The 20,380-nt window shown below is 38.8% G+C and overlaps 1 protein-coding gene and 1 long non-coding RNA gene across 2 annotated transcripts in view; one reads left to right on the top strand and one right to left on the bottom strand.

The window, feature by feature from the left end:
* The window catches only part of WNK1 (WNK lysine deficient protein kinase 1), a 110,673-nt gene that overhangs the window by 68,077 nt on the left and 22,216 nt on the right, over window positions 1-20,380 (bottom strand). Inside the window, 2 exon segments of the mRNA XM_081209697.1 lie at window positions 1,127-1,347; window positions 7,271-7,443. Of these exon segments, the coding sequence (XP_081065823.1) occupies window positions 1,127-1,347; window positions 7,271-7,443 (394 nt within the window).
* LOC308595874 overlaps window positions 12,315-20,380 on the top strand; it is a 28,602-nt gene continuing 20,536 nt past the window's right edge. The window contains exons 1-2 of the long non-coding RNA XR_014012160.1: window positions 12,315-12,463; window positions 16,661-16,768. This is a non-coding gene — a long non-coding RNA (uncharacterized lncRNA). The remainder of the gene's footprint in view (window positions 12,464-16,660; window positions 16,769-20,380) is intronic.

Genomic DNA, 20,380 nt, shown 5'->3' on the forward strand with positions numbered 1-20,380 from the left:
CAGGAAATAGTGAGGGACATCCTACAGGCAAAAATACTCAGAAATATAGAGAGATTGAGTTATAGGCACAGAGGGCGAGATTCAATAAATCCTAATTTTAAAATCAATTTGTAGGAGGTGTATTATCCCTGATGTATCAAACCAATGCACCCTTCCATTTCACAGAAATCTGCACTATATGAATCAGAGATATGTAAGAGCCAGAAATTACCAATAAGCAGAGAATTATTTCCTGCAAACAAACCAGATTGTATGCAAATTTACCAATCAATCACTTTTAACTTCCCTATCCATCTTCCCATGATTCAGTGGTGTTCCAGCCTTAACTGAAAGGGAGCATACTAATTCAATTGTTCAAAAAAGTCAGAATATGGCAGTTTTCCAATTGAAAGTTGATCATAACATATGGAAAAGAGACTGCTATGTTAAGGAAGTTGGTCATTTCCCACTGAATATTCTCCCCTTTCCACTAACATTAGTTGTTTCTAGACTGGCTGGAAAGCAGGAAATGTTTCATTGTCACAAAGGCCAAGATATTTGCAAATGTGAATTTGTATTGTTAAAATCAGGTATTACAACTTCTGAAAACAGAACTTCAGAAATAGCTGTAGATTGCATTCTAAAAACACACACTAGCAGATGCAGACTAAAAAGGACCATCTTTTCCCTTGTTAGCTTGCATCCTTCACAAAACAAATAGCAGAACAGAGCTGTTAAAACCAATTATCTGGTCATAGTTTCAGACCAGCTGACAAAGCTATTGTAGGGTACTTAAATGCAGCAGCCCAGAAATTTTAGGTATAAGGCAGAGGTTTGTATTTTTAAAAAAAGAATTTTCATTCAAAACTCTGTGCTTCCCCTTAATCCCAGTTCAGAACAGTTATTTCAAAGGATGGAAATACTTTGGTTTTATCAAGTGTTCTGCTAAGTGAAAGAGCCTACACACCTTGAGAAGACTCTTTAGGAGAATACTAATATCAGGGACCCATATTTTATGAGACCTAAAACTCCAGAATTTTCAGGGATGAAGCTTTTTTTCATTTCCTTTTTTTGCTTTGTGAGAATTGGAAAATTCTATTAGGCAAATTTTCAAGTAAGAACTGCTAAAACAAAACCAGAAGCTTACCTATCACACTCTTGGCAAAGGAAGCCCGCTTCAAGGTTGCCAGACCCAAGTCTCCTATCTTGACTGATCCTGTGGGGCCAGTAATAAAGATGTTGTCACACTTCAAGTCACGGTGGATAATGGGAGGAGTACGCGTGTGCAAGAACTGCAAACCCTTCAGTATTTGCCGGCACCAGCTTCGCAGTACTTTGATTTTCATCACTTTAAACCTTTTTAAGTACCTAGGGAAAGAGCCAGAGGAATAAAAATAAGCTTCAAGCTTCATCTTGAAGTCCATGCTGTTGGAATGCCACAAGTGAACTACAAACATCAAACAAACAGCTCGTAACAAAAGCAGGCTTTCATATGAGCCAAACTCCACACCTCCAGAAAAAGAACATAGGGCAAAGAGAAGTATTGGGAGTACTGAAAACCAGTCTTCCTTTTCAGAGGTAATAGAAACTGCACAGTAGGCTCCACCAATCTTTCTGAACCTGTGGGCACATTTGAAATTTTGAGAGTGTGTGGTATAGGAGCAACCCACCTCTGGTGCTTTTCCTCAACTCCCTTCTCCAGAAAATGCATGCATGTGCACATGCTCACATAAGCACACACTCCCTCTCTTTCATATTCTTTGGGTTCTGGGTAAAAGTTGAGATTCAGTAGAATTAAAAAAATCTTTTTTAATGTGCATGATTTTATATGAGGTTCCCTTGCACTAGTAATGTATTTTAGTAGTAGGTTGCACAGTAAAAATCACAGTGACAGTGCTTGCCATCACCACAAAAACATGCCGAAGGAACAGATTCCCATATATCTTCATGATTTTTACATAATATGATAACAAAGTCGCCATCAAATCACAGAACACATCTGTGACACAGGTGGACTATGATTTGACAATACTCTTGAGGTGATCCCATGCACAAATTATGAGGTTCCATAAGGATTGAAACCTCAGATTTATATTTGATTTTGAGGGGAGCAGGGAGTAAATAACCTCTGAAACAATAAATGCGATTTCAAGAAGATCTGTTTTACTGGATCCATGTGTGCACACATGCTTTTTCTCTACTGACTTTGGCAACTCTTCTTTCTCTGCTGGCCATTCTTCATTCATCCCCTCAGTATCCTGGAACAGGCATGCCCAATTCCCAAGTGACTGCAATCTACTCCCAGTATAAAAAAACTAGCAGTGATCTATCCATTGTCAGCTTTCTTTGAGTGGGAGGGAGTGGCAAGAGTTGTTGAGCTCTTTTTGAGGAGGCTTCATCAGAGTTGTTGGGCTTGTGGGGGGCGGGGCGGCGGGTTGCGATCCCACAATCGACCAGTAGATTGCAATTGACTGGTTGGACATGCCTGCCCTAGAAGATCATTATTTCCCTTTCTTTCCTTTCCTCCTAATTACTCCATTTTCTAATCAGTTGCCTGAAGTCTTGAAAAGCACATAGGAAAACTCTTCCTTCGTCCAGTTTCATCTTTATATGTTTTTCAAAAGCAGGGCAAAATAAGCACATTCACTACCTCAAAGCAGTTTCTCTTTTTCATAGGAAACTAAAATAATTTTAAGTATCCATTCAGTTTTCTGTACATGCTGTAATAATTTTTTGTCTTTTTAAGCAATTAGCTTTACATCAATTAATTTTACTTAAAACCTAGCTGTTACACTTCCTGCAAATGCTCCATTTTCAAGAGACTTCAGAAGTGATACCAGCTTAGGATAATATTTGAAAAGTCAGCACCCCTGGCAGGAAAAGTTGGGGGCCCAAAGCCTTTAAGAGAAGAGAATTGGCAACAGACAAGTACGTTTTAAGAGCCAAGAATGTAATCAAAGACACTATAGCTGAGCCAAACTGCCTCTCTTAAGATGTATCTTGTGCAATGGGCACAAAAACCTGAGTGATATTATGCGAGCAGCAAAATACTCAAAGGGTATCTCAGCCAAGAAATCAAATCAGAACATGTACACCAGCAGTTTCCTCTCCCAGTCTCCCATGAGCCCTTCATACTCATACTTTCCTTCTAATATCCTCCTCTTCTCAACTCTTATTCCAAGCTGAACTCCAATTTCCCTCTGAAACCATCTCTCAAATGCTTTTTACAGGGCAGTTTTCACACCAGGATTAATGTTTGAAATGTGATTTCAAAGTCCCTCCTTTCGAACTACAGAAATTGTAGCAATGGGGATTAGTATCAATCATCCAGAACTGGCAGCTGTCCAAATTATTCTATCAAGACATGCTCTTACAATGAAGTGGATAAGCAGAGATCAGAACATGCACTGAATTGTTGTGGAATAATCACGATAAGCATCTATTGTAAGATCATATAATAATGGCATCCAAGCTAGCCACAGAATCCCAAACACCTGTCATGGGGGGTGACATGGGAAGCAACCTTTGAACGTTGCACGTTACATGGAAAGGAGGAAACCTATTAATATAGAGGAAAGGTTGGTGGGGGGAAGGGGTATTGCTAAAGGCTGAACTAAGAAATTAAATTATTTTCCTGGAAGCTAACTGGGGTATAATGAGGTTTGTTCACAGGACAATGGGCTTGTCAAGGCACACAAAAAACACTTTTCCCACCAGATTTTCAAGGAGGATCAAAATGCTTCTGGAAGCACTGACACCTTACTCACATTTAGATAAAGGGTAGTGGGGAGAGAATCACAATACAGAATATGCCAACTAAAAATACGTTTCTAAAATTCTTAAAATTAGTGCAGATATTGTCATTGGACAGGATCAAGGTCTCAATGAGAACATAAAAATCTTTTCATTTGTTAGCTTAATTACCATCAGTCAAGTAAAGGCAAGTTTACACTGTAACCAAGGCTTCCTGGCTGAGCTCCTTCATTTAATGTTTCAATAGCTAAGTGGTTGCTACAGTGACATCATAGCTGTCATTCACTTTCCAACAAAAACTTCTTTTCATTCTGAGTTGACATTCTGCAGTTATGCTCCTTCCCCCATTTCACCCAGGGAAAGCAACAATGAACCAAAGCACTGTTCTGAATTTGAAAGCAGTGCATACCAGTACTGGCTAATTCTGTTAAAACAGATTGGCAGGTAAACTAGTATCATATGTTGCAGCAAACGAAAATGAGCTTACAGGTCACTGAAATCTATCAGAGGAAGTGAAATAGCATCTGTAATTCAATTTATGTGGGTGACATGTGGCTTTTAATTCAAATGTTTTAGTCACTTCCAAGTGTCCTTGTAAATCTTTTAAGTACTTGCTGTAACTAAATGCATTTCCATTTCTAGCCACCTCTGAAATGCTGAGTATCATCTACTTTCCCATTTGTCCTGAACTTCTGTAACATAAATACTACCTTATCAAAACTTGCAAAAACAATAAACCATTTCCTAGGACTAACACAGCAACAGCCTTCTAGGCTCATGAAGATCTAACATGCAGCCCACTCCCAGAATGAAAGCTCCCCAGGTGTCAGAGAGGTTGAGGGTCTCAGGGAAGGAGGCCATTGCTCTGAGGTAGAGGGAAATAATACATTAGAAGGAACCCATTCCTTGGATGAGCTGGTACCCTCTTGTGCCAAGGATATTTTTCAAGGAGGTGGGTGGATCCTGGTTGTGGGTTATTCAATAATTAGAGGCATAGATGGTTGCCATTATGATAGGCATACAGATTGCATGTGAACCGCCTACCTGGTGCAAAGGGTGCAGGTGTTGCCCACTGCCCACAGTTAGACAGGTGGTGAGTACTAGGCAGAAGTCAGTGGTCATGGTGCATGTTTGCACCAGTGACATGGGGGAAATGTAGTTACAAAGTCCTGGAAGCAAATTTTAGGTTGCTAGATAGGATGCTGAAAGCCAGGACATTCAATGTAGCTTTCTCCAAAATGCTACCAGGTCCACACACAGGACCAGCTAGTGTGGTGCAGGCTAGCAATCCCAATGTGTGGATGAGACACTGGTTGTGGGAAGAGGGGTTTGGATTTGATAAGCACCGGGGAACATTTTGCAGCAAGCCAAGCCTGTACAAAAGGTATGGACTCCACTTGAACCAGAGTGGAAGCAGACTACTGACAATGAAAGAGAAAAGATGGCATAGCAGCTTTTGAACTGATTACAGGGGAAGTGCCAACAGGAGCTGATTGGAACAAATTCCCCCCCCCCCCGAGATGAAGCTGGGGGGGGAGAGGGGAAAATGATGAAAATTTAAACTGTGGAGCTGGAGAACTAGGTGAAGGGGCAGAGGTCAGCAATTCAGAAAGGCCAAAGCACCCCAGGGCCAAAGACACTTGAAGATGGACACTGTATGTAAATCTTTATAAGCTAATGTTAGAAGCTTCTAAGCCAAGGTTGGCAAACTGGAGTGTATGGTCTTAAAAGACAGCATTGATATAGTGGGCACAATGGGAACCTCGTGGAACGGAGGGAGGTAGTGGGAAATTGTTATCTCCAGATATAGACTCTATAGTAAGGACAGGGAAGGATGTAGTGGAGATGGTTTCACTCTGTACATCAAAGAGGACATTGAATCAAGCCAACTAGAAATCCCCAAAGAGGCAGGCTTGTCCACAAAATTATTGTGGGCCCCATGAGTAATTTAGTATGGGGTATGTACTATCACCCTCCCTTATCTAAATGCTTGGGGAGATTCTGAGATGAATAAGGAAATCAAGAAAGCAGGCAAAAGAGGAAATGTAGTAATAGCTGACAGGAGAATAGAATGCCATTGCATTCGGGTCCTGCTTGCAGGCTTCCCATGGGCATCTGGTTGGGCCACTGTGAGAACAGGATGCTAGACTAGACTAGATCAGCCAGTGGTCTGATCCAGCAGAGCTTTTCTTATATTCTTAATCTCTGGTCAATTTAAGCCAATTTAAATCAGGCTTATGAAGCAGGCTTGTTTAACTAAAGTTTATTTTAAGCCATAACTTCTAAGATTGACGGTTTGCTCGCTTGGGAAAGGGGGGAAGCGGGTTTTAGAAGATGCTAGCAGATACAGCTGTTGCTCAAATAAGATATTTTGTAATGATGGTTACATGTGCTCAGTCACTGCACATGCAAGCTGATAATAAAGCCTACAGAAGTTGCCAACAGAGACTAATTACAGGCTTCTGTACCTGGACAGAAGTAAACCACTCACAATTTAAACTTAATTCCATTGTGGACAGCCAAATTTCGACTACAACCCAGGTAAATTCAATTAATCCTGTTGTCTTTGATTTGGGAAATAAAGAGATTCATCAAAGTGTTGAGATATGAAAATAGCAATTGGTCTCCAAATCCACAGTTTCTGAAAAGGAATCTGGCAGACCTGGTAACTGACCCTATTACCACTTTCTAACTAATCCTATTTTGGGGTATCAGTAGACCTCAGAAAGAACTCAAGTTGAGATACTTTGACTAGCTTATCTACAGTCTTTTCCTCTAACTCACTGATTCCATTCATTTAAGAGGATTTTCAAACTTGACAGCTACTCTCCTCACGATGTACCTCCACACAAAAACTAGTTGCCATTAAGGAATTCTAATTTTAAAAACAGTTTAATTAAGTAAGAATTTCTTAATTATATTACATGAACTTATGAAAATAGGAAGCTGCCTTATACCAAGTCAGAGCATAGGTCCATCTAGGTCAGTATTATCTACACTGACTGGCAGCAGCACTCTAGGGATTCAGGCAGGGTTCTCTCCCAGCCCTACCTGGAGATGCCAGGAATTGAATTTGGGACCTTCGGCATACAAGGCAGATGCTATATTTATGGTCCTTTCCCATAGTTTATTTGATATATAATTCTATTCTGAATCAAAATATAGAGAAGAGCAAAGAGTGCTTCACTGACCACTAGAGGACTCCCTTGCTGCTTATTTTGCCTGGAATTTCAAGCATTTGCTGTACAGGAGACATGATATGACTTGCCAAAGTAGGACCTTAAAGCCTATTAACATTTCTTCCTTCACAGTACAGCACTGACAATGGGTTGAGAGGTTTGGTAATTTAAAGCCCAAAGAGTACACAGTAGCTATCATTCTGAACCTCCTTCTCAGAAATGGTCAATATATCCAAATATATATCCAATGGCTTTTACAAGGCTTTTGCCCAAAAAACCAAAAACTTTTCATTTATTTTTTGGTAATTTTGATATCCATGTTCATCATTAGTGTATGGCTCTGGCAAGCCTATACTCACGTTTTCAATGTGCCAGATGTCATAAGCTCTGTAACCAGAACAATACACTTCTTTCCCTTGACAGTAGACTCCCAGGAATCATAGAACCTAACAATGTTAGGATGTTGAAGCCCTTTCAACATTTCAGCCTCCTCCTTAAATCGTTGCCTCTCCGATTTGGACAGCTTCCGATCCTAAAAGATGGGGGCAAGAAAACATATATGAAAAACTGGAACAGAAACAAATCAAACTTACGGTAATTATATAGGCAAGGCCACGAACATACTGACTCTTGGGGCAGGATTAGATGCTACAAGACACACAGGACTGAAGAAGCCCAGCCGTACACACACCCCTCCTCAGCCAACACGTGATGTAACATCGCTGCAGTTTTCCATTCTTTATCTCCACAGCAGAAAGTCAGTGGTGTCTACTTGTGCTATACTAAATTTTACCAGTACTGTAAGGAGAAAGACACCTCAGGTGACCAGATAAACTTGTAGCAGCTACTTCTTCCCTAGAAAAGTGTGGTTTTTACAGAACTTCATGCAGTTTGATTATCTTCTTCCTTAAAAACCCATCTGGAGAATTTACTTTTGAATTTATGGCAAACTTATCAGACATTGCCTACAAACATATGCACACTTAACCACTGCAGGTCAACCTTGTTTAAAAATACAATTTGCTCATTTAATACTTTAATTTCTAGTTTTGTAAGGTTTAAAATACACTGCATGACTACTCATAACCCTATAAAGGAATCCTTACTTGGAAACTGCTCACTATTGAAGGATGATAAAAGAAATAACAGAGAACTGTGCTGACCCTCCAGATGTTGTAGCATCCCAACTCCTATCAGGCCCAGTCAAGGTAAGATATGACCAGGTTTTGAAATCAGTTGGGCGCTAGTCACATTTTGCAACATGCAACTGGCCTCTTGCAACCAGATGGAGATGTCAAAGCACCACCTTTGACACCTAACATCTCCACCTGCCTGGCCTGGTGATTCAGGGGGTCTTGCAGGGTAGCGCGACTGTAAAATACGTGCCTTTTGCTGCTGCAAAAATAATTTGTCTCCCTCCCTCCCTCTGCTGTGCTATTGTGTGAATCAGGTGTTGAGGTAATTTGGTTTTAGAAGGCACTGAAAATAGCACAGTGGAGGTGCTTGATCTCAATAGGTAGGGAGTTCCAAAGTGTAAGCAGTGCCACACTAAATGACCAAGTTCTTACAAATGTGGAATGAGCTCTACATGGCACCTGTAGTAATGCCAATTCTGCCGACTGAAGAGGACAAGTGGGCACATGTAGGGTAAGGCAATCTCGTGGGTAAACTGGTCCTAAATTGTTAAGGGCTTTATATACTAATTTATGCAATTCATATTTTTTTTTTTTTGTATTTCTACTGAATGCTGCTTTTCTTTTCCCTTTTGACAGTTTTGATTGCTAGGTCCTTTTTTTAGCATGAAATACTGAATGTTATCTTAGAATTCAGAGTCTTGCTATTCAAGAATTTAAGCAAATGTGCTCGCACACAAAGCATAAAGGGAATGCCTCAGTAACCCACAACAATGTAACAATGCTACTTGAAAAACATATGAAGAACCTGCTGGATCAGGCCATTGGCCCATCTAATCCAGCATCCCCTTCTCACAGTGGCCAACCAGGTGCCTGTAGGGAACCTGCAAGCAGGACCCAAACACAAGAGCACTCCCCCCCCCCCAGCCACTGGTATTCAAAATGGCTGGAGATCTCAACAATGCTGAATGCCAAAAGAGTAAAGAAAACCCTGGGTTGAAAAGCGAAACACATGCATTTGTGTTCTACAAATTTAGAAACATTGAGTAACCTAATCTGAGAAATTTAAATACAGAACTTTCAAAAAGCCTGAATTTCACCACCACCGCAATTCTCTTCTTAAAAGTACTTTTGCAACAGTGGGCTAGTGGGGGAAGGGACGAGAGAGAACATGCCCAGAACTTCCAGAACCTGTACACAGAGCAGCCCTTGCCCTTTAAAAGCTTTTTTCACACAGTGGACCTGGCCCCAAAATAGCTTTTAAGCTCTCCACCTTGATTACATTCCAGTTGTGCAATTTTAACTGGCCGGGGTTCAATCATGTAAGTTAAATGTGTGGAATATGTGATTGTACTGTAAACTCATCTACTACCATCCTTTCCCAAAATTCACAAACATATGCATGACAAAAGAATTAATCTCACTTTTGTTGCACTAAAAGCAGAAGAAAACATGCTATTAGAAGTGCTGGTGCAGCAAATTACACTTTTGGAACAGGGCAACTGACTTGACTGGTAAGCCACATATTTTGGGTCTTCTGCAAATTCTCTCAGATTGCAAGGATTCAACAAGCAGTATATGTAAGCCCAGTAACATTTTCAAGTATTCCTCAAAGACTTACTTAAATGAGAAAGCAAACACATTTGCACACATTTTTAAAAATGAACTACTGATGACTAGACAGCAAAACCAGGCCAGTTAAGTATGTTTCTTACTGGAAGCCTTTAACCTTTGGATGTAAACATGGAATTTTTGACTTAAGATGCTTTCCCTGTTCTCTGCAGGGTGTGTCAAATGCTAACTTTACTCCAAAGTCATTTGGGAAAGGAGTGAATTGCACTGCAGCTGACAATGTATTATAACATACTGTTTAAGGAAACACAAATCTGGATAGCTGCCTGGAACCCCTGGAATCTTGCTACTGCTCAGCAGGGATTGGGGATGGTACACAACCTTTTTAACAATACATAGTTCCTTACCAATCAGAGCAAAACCCCTACAGCACACAGGCTGGTCATTTAAATGAGGTGCATGACCGTGTGGAAGTCTTCAACCATGTTCTACCACTTATCAATTTCAATTTAATTGCCCCACAATATTAAGATGACATGTGCTTTGCTATGTAATGATTAAGAGTGGTCCATGGCTTAGATAGCATTTATTTTTTCACTGTTATAACAGATAATTAGAACAAATCATAAATGAAATCCCAAAGGATAATAAAGAAAATGGATAAACACTGCATTTCCTTGATAGCAAACCTCCAGGGCTCATCACATCCCCTTCAACAATATTGCCTTCCTAGCAAGTTGAAACAGATGCATGAAGCCTTGTCTGCTAGCTTTGTTCATTCCTTTCCACCCACAGTAAATTGTTTTGACATTGTTTCAACAGAAATGCAACACTACCCAGCATGTGACTTGCATTTCTGTAATATAAGGGCACTAAATGTGGACAGAAAATAAAAGAATCATTCAAACCACAACTAGCCTTTCTTGGCAATTTATACTTGACAGGTATTCAACATTGGAATTAGCATTCAGTATTAGAGATGCCCAATGTGTAGCACTAAACACATTATATCATGATCCGAATTATATTGATAGTTCATCCAAATAAAAATGCTTAGTTGTCTGTTCCAAAGCTTAACTCTACTTTCCTTTCTGCATGTAACTTTTTTAAGTATCAAGGAGGCACATTAAACAACATTCATACAACTGCCAGGCCAGAAGCCAGACTTCCTTCAACCATTTCTCCCATCTAGCTGCAACACTGGAAGAACCTTATAACTTGGTCAACTTCATTTAGCTCCAGATCCAAATAAACAGGCCCCTGAAACTTCATAGAACATTCAGGTAATAGCAACCCATTTCCCCAGTGGACATTTCATTATTATTATTTTTAATTCACAAGCAGAGAACCACAAAGCAATTGTTCAAGTTGCACACTTGGCTACCATGTGTTTCTTTTAGTGTCCCATCCACCCTCACAATAAAAAGGAGTAGGTAGAATGAAACTGTCCCCCAACTCCAGGAGGTCCTTATCCTTGTGCACCACTCTCTGTCACCAACATGTCTGGGCAGCATGAAGAAATGATGCTTACACAGTCCTTGCCCCCAATGGTTTTTACAGGAGCTGTTTAAAAAAAAATTTTTTTCCTACCACGCTTGTGTGTCCACTAGTAAATTAGAATACTACAACTTTCTCTCTAGGTCCATGTTGGCACTTTGCATCCTCCTATCACTAACAAGGTTATTCAGGCATGGCACTGAGTCAGATATTCCTTGCACCTTCCAAAGCCCGTAACCCAGAAGTAAGCCTTCCATTTCAGGGTCTTTAACCCTGCTCCTCCTCTCCTCATCACTGTTGACTGCTAATCCACCATTCCCTTCTGAACAGGAAAGAACAAGAGGCAATGGAAACAAGGAAGATGGGTCAGCAGCCACTAGTCTGCTCACACACACCTGCCCTCCCCCTCTGGGCAGTGATGTCAATTGAATGACTTTGCCATCATGGGCAGATGAAGGTGAACAGGAAATAGAAGTGAGGATGAGCAAAGCCAACTATGGGTCACCAATATAACTTTTCAAACACATTTAAGTGTTGCTGTTTTTAAGGAAATATAGTTGCTCCAAAATTAAGACAATTTTTTGTCCCAGAAATAAATATTGATCATATTTTCTGAATTCCAGCTGTGTTTTTTAACCAATCCCCTAAAGGTTTTAAGTGGAGCAAGCCTGGTGAATTTCCCTTTGGAGTGTCACAATACGTATGCCACTCCAAGAAAAAAACAACCACATTTCTAACAGACGATATCTTCATTGCAGTTGATGGTGACAACCCAGAGCAAAGTCTCTCTAGCTGATCTTAATTCACATGGGTGAGTTAAACTGTCTTTGAGAGCTTATAAATTTTAAATGAGCAAGATAATTTTAAAAGCACACAAACATGCATAATGCAGTACACAGTCTCCGATTACAGTTTTCTAAGATGAAAACACTGATATTTTATAAAGGACAGATATTACAAAGTCTATGAGAAATGCAAGTGCATAGCAACTGGTATCTTCAAAATTCTGTTTTTGTTTACATGAAACGATAAAGAGTAGATAAAATAATTAACATGCCGGCTATTCTGCAAATGCTTAAATTTACAAACTATGGCATTGTCAGCAACTAGACACACTTTTTTAAAAAAGTATAATTAAAACAATGGGATCCCAAACTATAGTAACTGTAGCTAGGCAACAAACAATCAGATGTTTTTAACACCTGTGCACAATGCTCATAAGCACAGGGGATTGGAAGGAATAGAGCAGTTGCGTAGGAGAAAATTCTAGCATTCATGAACCCAAGAACAGCAGAATAGAATGGTATTTTTCAAAAAGATATTAGTGAACTGTACAGAGTCCAAAAGGAGGTCAGTGTCAGATATTATTCTTTGCAGAAGCAAGGAAACCCAGGCCAGGGAGCACATGCCAACTCCTGAAACAAACATCAGTCTGAGAGAACTGTTGGGGTTTCCGCATTTGCACCTTCCCTGGGGCTACATAAGACTAATGTGTTCCAAGGGAAGGCAAACACAAATAAACCTTGGCCAAGAAGCTAGTGCCAACAGCTCCTATATTTTACACTTTGGGGTATAAAATCTACCAAGTTGAGGAAATCAACTACAAACTCTTGTATGCATAAAGGCAAAGTGTGAGTGAAGCATGTGCAGGGCAAATGCAGTTCTTATCATAGTTTTGGATAAGGTCACCGTTCAATGTTCAGTTTGTGTTTGTATTCATTTCCTCTTTACAAGGAAGCTGCCCTAGGAAAATACCATCTTCAAATATAGCCTTTAGTAATACTTATAACTATCACCAGTTTGCCTGCTCAGTTCTCCTATCCTATGACTAACTCAAATATAAGCAATATGCCAGCTAACATACTAGAACTCTAAATCAATGTTTTTCTTCTAGATTTAAGTTTATAATTTCTGGCTAATTCAACAACGTCCCAATTAGTCTCATAGGTACAGTTTGCCTTGCATGTGAAGATCTAACTACTGTTTATATTTGAATAATTCATACTAAGCAATTAATATATACTACTTATAACTGGCATTGCTTGGGAATTGTAAGAAATCAAAAAAATCAGTGCAGCTTTTAAAGTTTCAGTCCACCATCTTGATTCAAATAGTGTCCAGCTGTATCCAAACACAGACAGAAACCTGTTCCTTGACCTAAGGAACCATCTAGCAATATTTGGGCACAATGTATTATGAAATATTCAAATGTATAGCAAGCACCTTTCCAGAATACATAATAGACATCTCTCACACACATAGAGCACATTTTTAAAGTAGCACATTTTTTTAAGAAAATGTATTAGCTTCAATACCTAAGGTGTCATTAGATTTAAAATTAAGACTAATACAACAGAAAATAATATTTAGAGTTTATTGGACCCCTTTACGGTTGTATAAAAAAGGGTTAGCTAAGACAGTTCAGTGTTGGAGATGTGGCAAGGACAATGCCTCTCTGAAACACATGTTTGTACAGTGTTCTTTACTTAACAAGTTTTGGGAGAAATTGCTGGACTGTGTAACTATGACTGTGCAGAAAGTTAAATCTTTCAGCAGCGAATATTTTATTGAACTATATACCTGCAGTATGGAAATTATCAACGAGACAATGGAAATGGATTTTCCATGCCCTAGTGGTGGCCAAGAGATTGATATTGAGGAATTGGAAAAATAAAGATATGATAGCTTTCAATCAATGGACAGATGATATGACATCACTCGCAATTTATGAACAGACTGCTTACAGGCACAGACTCTGTATGGATAAATACGATAAAATTTGGAATGAGTTTATACATAATGTCGTAGGCTATTAACATTTACATAAGCACCAGGACATTAACACTCTACCTATTTATATAAGAATGTATGGGAATATCGTATATTGCTTCTTCTTTTTTTGTATATTTGTGTTTTTAAATGTATCATTGTTATTGTTTTTCTCCCTCTCACTTTCCCCTTTTTTCTGTTTCACTTTATTTATTTTAACTGAAATCACCATAATTAATATAAATATTTAAAAAAGAACTGGAAACACCTCTTCCCCCACAGCCTGCTACCACCAATTGGTAGCTAGGCAAAAACTAACTGGATAGCTCTGAGCTTCAGCACAAGCTTACCCCTTTGCATGTAGGGAACAAAGAGTCCCATTTAGAATTTTCCTGTGCTAGTGGAATTCAGTTTTCAGCTGGAAAACAGCTCCAGAACCCACTCTCTAGGGAGACTGGTCTAGACCAATTTCTCTCATGCTTCAAGAAGCACCTGAAAGCCTTATTCTTGCCAGGCCTCCTTTCTACGTCACAGTACGATATCCTATGCCTGAAAGCTGCAATTTAGTATGCTTTAGATTTTGAGTGTGGGTTTTACTGTTTTATTTCAGTCAATGGCAGATGTCATATTGTTTTTAATGCTTGAAATTATTTTTATGTGCTTTTATTGTTGCTGTTTTTATTATGAAAGATCTCAAAGTTATTTAACAGGAAGCAATCCATAAATAAAATAAATACTTGTTTAGGTGGTTGCAGTGTTTGTATTCCTGCTTCTAAATCTCTTAAATTGTCCTGACTACTTTCAAGTAAAAACAGATTATACATTTTCACCTGTCCTTCCAAACTGAGTTTTTAAAAATACTGATATGCCCTACAGGGTGGTTGTAAGGATTAGTGGATTAATGTGTCCAAAGGCATTATTTTTTTAGCTTGCATAACCATAAGAGACATTTGGTGTTATGAATAACTCAGAGGTTTGCTGTGGTAATTGTGTATAAGGCCTAATGATAAGGAAGCCAAAAGGATATGGTTTTGCATCTCTGAAGTATTTAATTATTGCGCCATGTAGCATTTTTATATATTTCTGAATGGGGTGTAAACAAGAAAACATGAAGTGCAGTAAGGATGAAAGAGAATTCAAAGTAAAAGACTGGTTATTCTGCAAGAATGCTGGACAGAACAAGAGAATGACCAGGAAATGTCAGTACTGTTAAGGATGAACAATATGACCTAAATGCATCATAAAGCAAGATACCTAGGATATTATTCATACACAGTCTTACCAACAGAGAAGTCTGTTTCTCATTACTTTGTATTTTAAGGCACATGTTGTCCTTGGTTTTGCGCCATTCTATTTTTCAAAAGCCTGAATGAGAACAGTTTGGAGGCTATTTCTCAGGATTCAAAACCAGAACTCTGTAGGTTGTCATGGTTCAAGGAGCCTATATAATCAAGTCCCTACATCTTATTACCAGTGTTAGGAACTCAAATATATAAGCTAATCATCAAACAGAACCTTAAACCTAGGTTACGGTTGCCACAGTGGATGTCTAGGTGCCTTTTTTAAAGTGGTGTGATTATGATGATTTTCATTTCTATACCACTTAATATTTTAAAGGGAAAAAATCTCAAAGCTGTTTACAACACATTAAAACATCAAATAAAATAATCCAGAATAAAACAAATTCAAGCTTCAAAGAAAATATTTCAGATCCTTCTCTAAGTGAAATTTTCCCCACATTTATTTACCTACTTAATTTATATAGCTCCCCATAGCAGAAGTACTCTAGGAAGCCAGTGTGGTGAAGTGGTCAGAGTACTGGACTAAAACCTGGGAAATCAGGATTTGAAACCCCACTGTCATGAAGCTCACTGAGTTACCTTGGGCCTCTAACCCTACCTCACAGGGTCTTTGTAGAGATTAAATGGGGGGGGGGGGTAAAGCATGTACTCCTTGGATAAAAAAGTGGGCTATAAAAACATAAATAAGCTCTTCTGCTTACCTGGTTAAGAAAGCTGGAGATATCAGTCACCAACCTGGCATCTAGAGATTAGGGCTGGGCGATATCTGGTTTTCAACATTGTGATATATGGCTATGTCACAATGTCTGAAATAAGGATGGAGCTAAGTAGAGGCATTGGCTAGCTTCACAGTTTTTAACACACTGGGATTTTTGCATACTGCATGCATGATCAAAAATTATGGAACCAATATCACAATATGGATTTCATGTGGCCGCAACTAGACCCACGCCAGTAGCAAAATGCACCTGGCTAATTTCTAACACTGCTTATTACCTTCCTTCTGCCCCACTTAAGTCTTTTGTGAATCTCTGAAGATGGTATAATTCAACATAGACAAGTTGCAAATCTCAATGTGAGAAGAAATGGGGAAGATGAAAACAAACACTATTAGCATTTTTCTTTTAAAATATAAATGACCAGCCCTACCACAACCATAATGCCTGCCTTTCAAATTGCAGTTTAGTTGTCACAGCTAAACTGTGTATATTACATGCTAAGAAATAGAGAAATAATTAAAGTTTATGCTGAATATTGCGTATGAAATAAAAAGAATTCTGAAATTCCAAAGAATTAAGAAGTTTCTAGACACACTGTGTTTACTATTCTGAACTGCGCATTAATATATTCTTAAAGACAAACTGAAATTGCCAGATATAAAGAAGCAAAGTATTAAATGCTAATGAGTTTTCATTCTGTTCACTGCTCCCCAATAAGTATTCAAAAGGATGACTGAATCTGTATTTTCCTCTTCCAGGAACGATGGAAAGTATCGGCCATCCTGCAGAAGAATGTGTTACTAGAGTGAAGAATCCTTTACAACCTCAAAATTATATAAATATATCACTTCAAGAAGGGATAAGAGGTATTATATTAGAGGTCTGATTTTGCATTTATTATGAAGCAGGCTAACAAATCCCATACCTTTTAAAAGAAACGTTATATGTTAAGGGCAAACGGCTACCATGCCAATCTCTACAACACTGGTTACACAACCGAGTCCTCTAAGTTCCTTCAAAAAGCAATAAAGTGTTACATAACACTGGAATGCAAAAGTTGGCATGCAGTTCACAACAATTGTCCTATGCGATGTTAGGGAAGCTAATCTGATCTCCATGGCTAATATCCTAGAAATAAAACTTTCGGGAAAAATTGGAGCATAGGTGGCTTTGTAATCACATCTTAGGCAGTCAGATGTGCATTTTTTTATCACTATGCACAAAGGCATCTTGCCAGAAACATAAAAAGACATCTATAGGCTTCAAACTACTTGACTTCATCTTCGTAGTCATATTTTAACAGCACAACTTGTGATGCACAATTTCTACTACAAATGTTTACTGAATAAACACTAGTGGTAGCAGAAGCAGCAGCTATAACCATTGTTAAAACACCACAAGACCATTTGTGAATATGTGATCACATCCCACTAATGCCAGCTAAAGCACACCATAAATACACAATGAATCATTGCCGCTCTTAACACCACCTCCGGTACTAACTCCCGCAAAGGGTAGTCTACAGCCAGCCGCAGTGTCAGCAGCTGTAAGACAGCGCTGCTTGTCTACCTATCAAGAAACAGAAAATACATGACCTGCAGCAACAATCCTCAGAGTTTTGTGTACAATCACAAGTTCTATACAGCTGCTACCCAGGACACACCCTATCATGCAGTAATGTGAAGCAACCCACTTAAAGTAGCACCAGCACAGAGAAAATACAAGATTTGGGTCGCTTGGCGTGGTCATCTGCACTTCCAGTACAGTGCCTTCTGTGAGTTGGCATCACATCCACCCCATGATGGAAGTTTGGCCACAAGACCTGCCAAACCAATGCCAATAAAAGCCAACACATGTAGGTTAGGTTTATGATTATTAAATTTGTATATCACATCTCATGAAAAAGTGAACCCTATGGGATCTCTGCAAAGTGATTTTTCAGCAACATGCAATTTGCAAAAACTTTGTTTGCTTATTCCAACTTTATTCCAAGAATTTGCTACATTTACTATATTTTCAGAAGCCTCATTAAAATCCTTTCTGCAACAGGATTAAATCTGTAAAGTGGATTTAGTCAAAAGAAACAACGCTACTGTCAAGCAGCTTTCAATGCCCGAGTTACAATTATGACTTATTTCAAGTTCAACTGGAAAGTTTTGTATTTCAACAACAGATATTTTCAAATTCAGATAGTACTTATGGTTTATTTAACTTAAAATTATTCCAAAAGGGTATACTGCCAGTTTGCTCACCATGAGAAAATCAAGAGCTTCAGCTGGGAACATTGAGCTCAGTATATATTAAGTACCTAACTATAATCCAGCCTTATATTTCAGCACATTTAAGACTTGCCTAGTAGCCATAAGCTGACAAGGAACTGCACAGCTGAGTGAGTAGGTTGGCAAATCTATCACTTCTCTACATACATAATAGAAATCAAGCAGGTTGCCATGCATACAAGTGTAAGGGGCAGAGCTCTTCATCCCACTTCAACCAGCCCTCACCCTGGCTAGAAATTATCCTCTCCACCTGCCACATGTAAGTAACTTTCATGGGCTTATTTACAAGACTGCTACAATCGGCTACAAAGCAGCTTCAACAAAATATAACAGCTTTTCCTCCCTATATGCCCCCATTACAATCCAAACTTTTACAGGCTTAACCTTAACCCACTAGCTCTAACCAATGCAGAATATCACTGTCAGTCACGACCACAAAAATACTTCTTTTTATATTTTAACTTTTTTTTTCTAGCACTATCACCTGGGCTCATTGAGTAACAAACATTTAAAGATACATACAAAAATGCAGACTAAAAGAACTGCATTAATGATATAATTTTAGTGCTGGCACAACACAATTGGGAGAACACACTATCACAAGTGAAGCACTTTCATTGTACGCTACTACATCGTTCAGAGCAATGCCCATGCCAAAATATTACTGACATGATAACAAAATTCTTCCAATAACCTTCACCCTTTGTCTACTCACTGCTATTTTTATTTGGGTCAAATTCAATGCAACTAGGAAATTCAATGCAACTAGGAAGGGAGCCAAAGTTGTTGATATTCCACAAAATTTCAGCATCTAACATATTAAAGTCACATAAGCCATCTATTTTTGTTTCTTGCAGGTAAAAATAAAAATGCTCACCATGCACAGAATTCATACTAACATAGAACTCCAAAGTTAATCACAGAGTACACAAAAGGAAATTACCATGTTTTTATTCAGAATAATAAAATACAGCAGAAACTTTAGGAAACAAAAACCTAACTCGCATCCTAATATATATGTAAAATCATTTGAAAGGAACAGTTTTAAGCCTTCCAATATATGATACTAAATGTCATGAGTAGTGCAAGCAACTACAGTAGTACCTCGGTTTAAGAACAGTCCGGTTTAAGAACGATTTGGTTTACAAACTCTGCAAAACCAGAAATAGTGTCTTGGTTTGAGAACTTTACCTTGGTCTAAGAATGGAATCCGAACAGTGGAAGGGCACCAGCGGCAGGGGGCCTCATTAGGGAAAGCGCGTCTCGGTTTAAGAACGTTTTTGGTTTAAGAACGGACTTCCAGAATGGATTAAGTTCATAAACCGAGCTACCACTGTACTTTTAAATGTTTCAGATTTCACTAGCAAAAATCTTTTTTCTGTTTGTATAAAATTGCCTCTAAGAACTGTTCAAGTAGATTTAGGACCGTGCTTGTTCTCCCATTAAAGGCCGTTTTCGGTGGAGTTACCTGGCACTTAACTTTTTATGGTACTTTTAATTTCACATTATGTTCAACAGTGCATGTAACGCAAAATGAATTAACATAGCCAACAGGAATTTCTAAGCTTCCAACCTTTTCTCCAAGTAAGTTTGACTTAACACAGGTTTATTTGAATGGGGAAGTTGAAAGACACCTTCCAGGAACTGGGCACTAATTAAATCTATCCTTCATACCAGTGGATTGTGTTGCTTCCTTCCCAGTATTCTGAAATGGTAGAAACAGGAGCTCAAACTTAACTGCAGCTTGTATCCTTTGGCCTGGGAATGATGTCTGGATAATGCCAGATATGTGGGAAATGCTTGTGGTAACAAGTGGTAAGCAAAGTGTTAGGAATATACAGAGACATCCCTACTGTTTTCACTTGTCTGAGCACTGAAAATAGGTTCCAAATGAAGAAGAATCTACATGGGATGGGGGTAGGCCAAGGATTTGAGAATGGTATGGGTGCAATATATTCTGAACAAAAGGCTAAGTTAATTGTAAATAATGTGATAACGAAAGAATTTAAAATAGAAAAAGGGACACGACAGGGGTGTCCAATCTCCCCATTGCTTTTTATATCAGTCCTGGAGGTCTTGCTGAATATGATTAGGAGTGACCAGCTGGTTAAAGGGGTCCAGGTCGGAGCTAAACAGTATAAATTAAGGGCCTTTGCAGATGACTTAGTACTCACCTTACAAGAGCCAGACACTAGTACG

This window comes from Podarcis bocagei (assembly GCF_964188305.1).
Source record: "Podarcis bocagei genome assembly, chromosome: 10".
Lineage (NCBI taxonomy): Eukaryota > Metazoa > Chordata > Lepidosauria > Squamata > Lacertidae > Podarcis > Podarcis bocagei.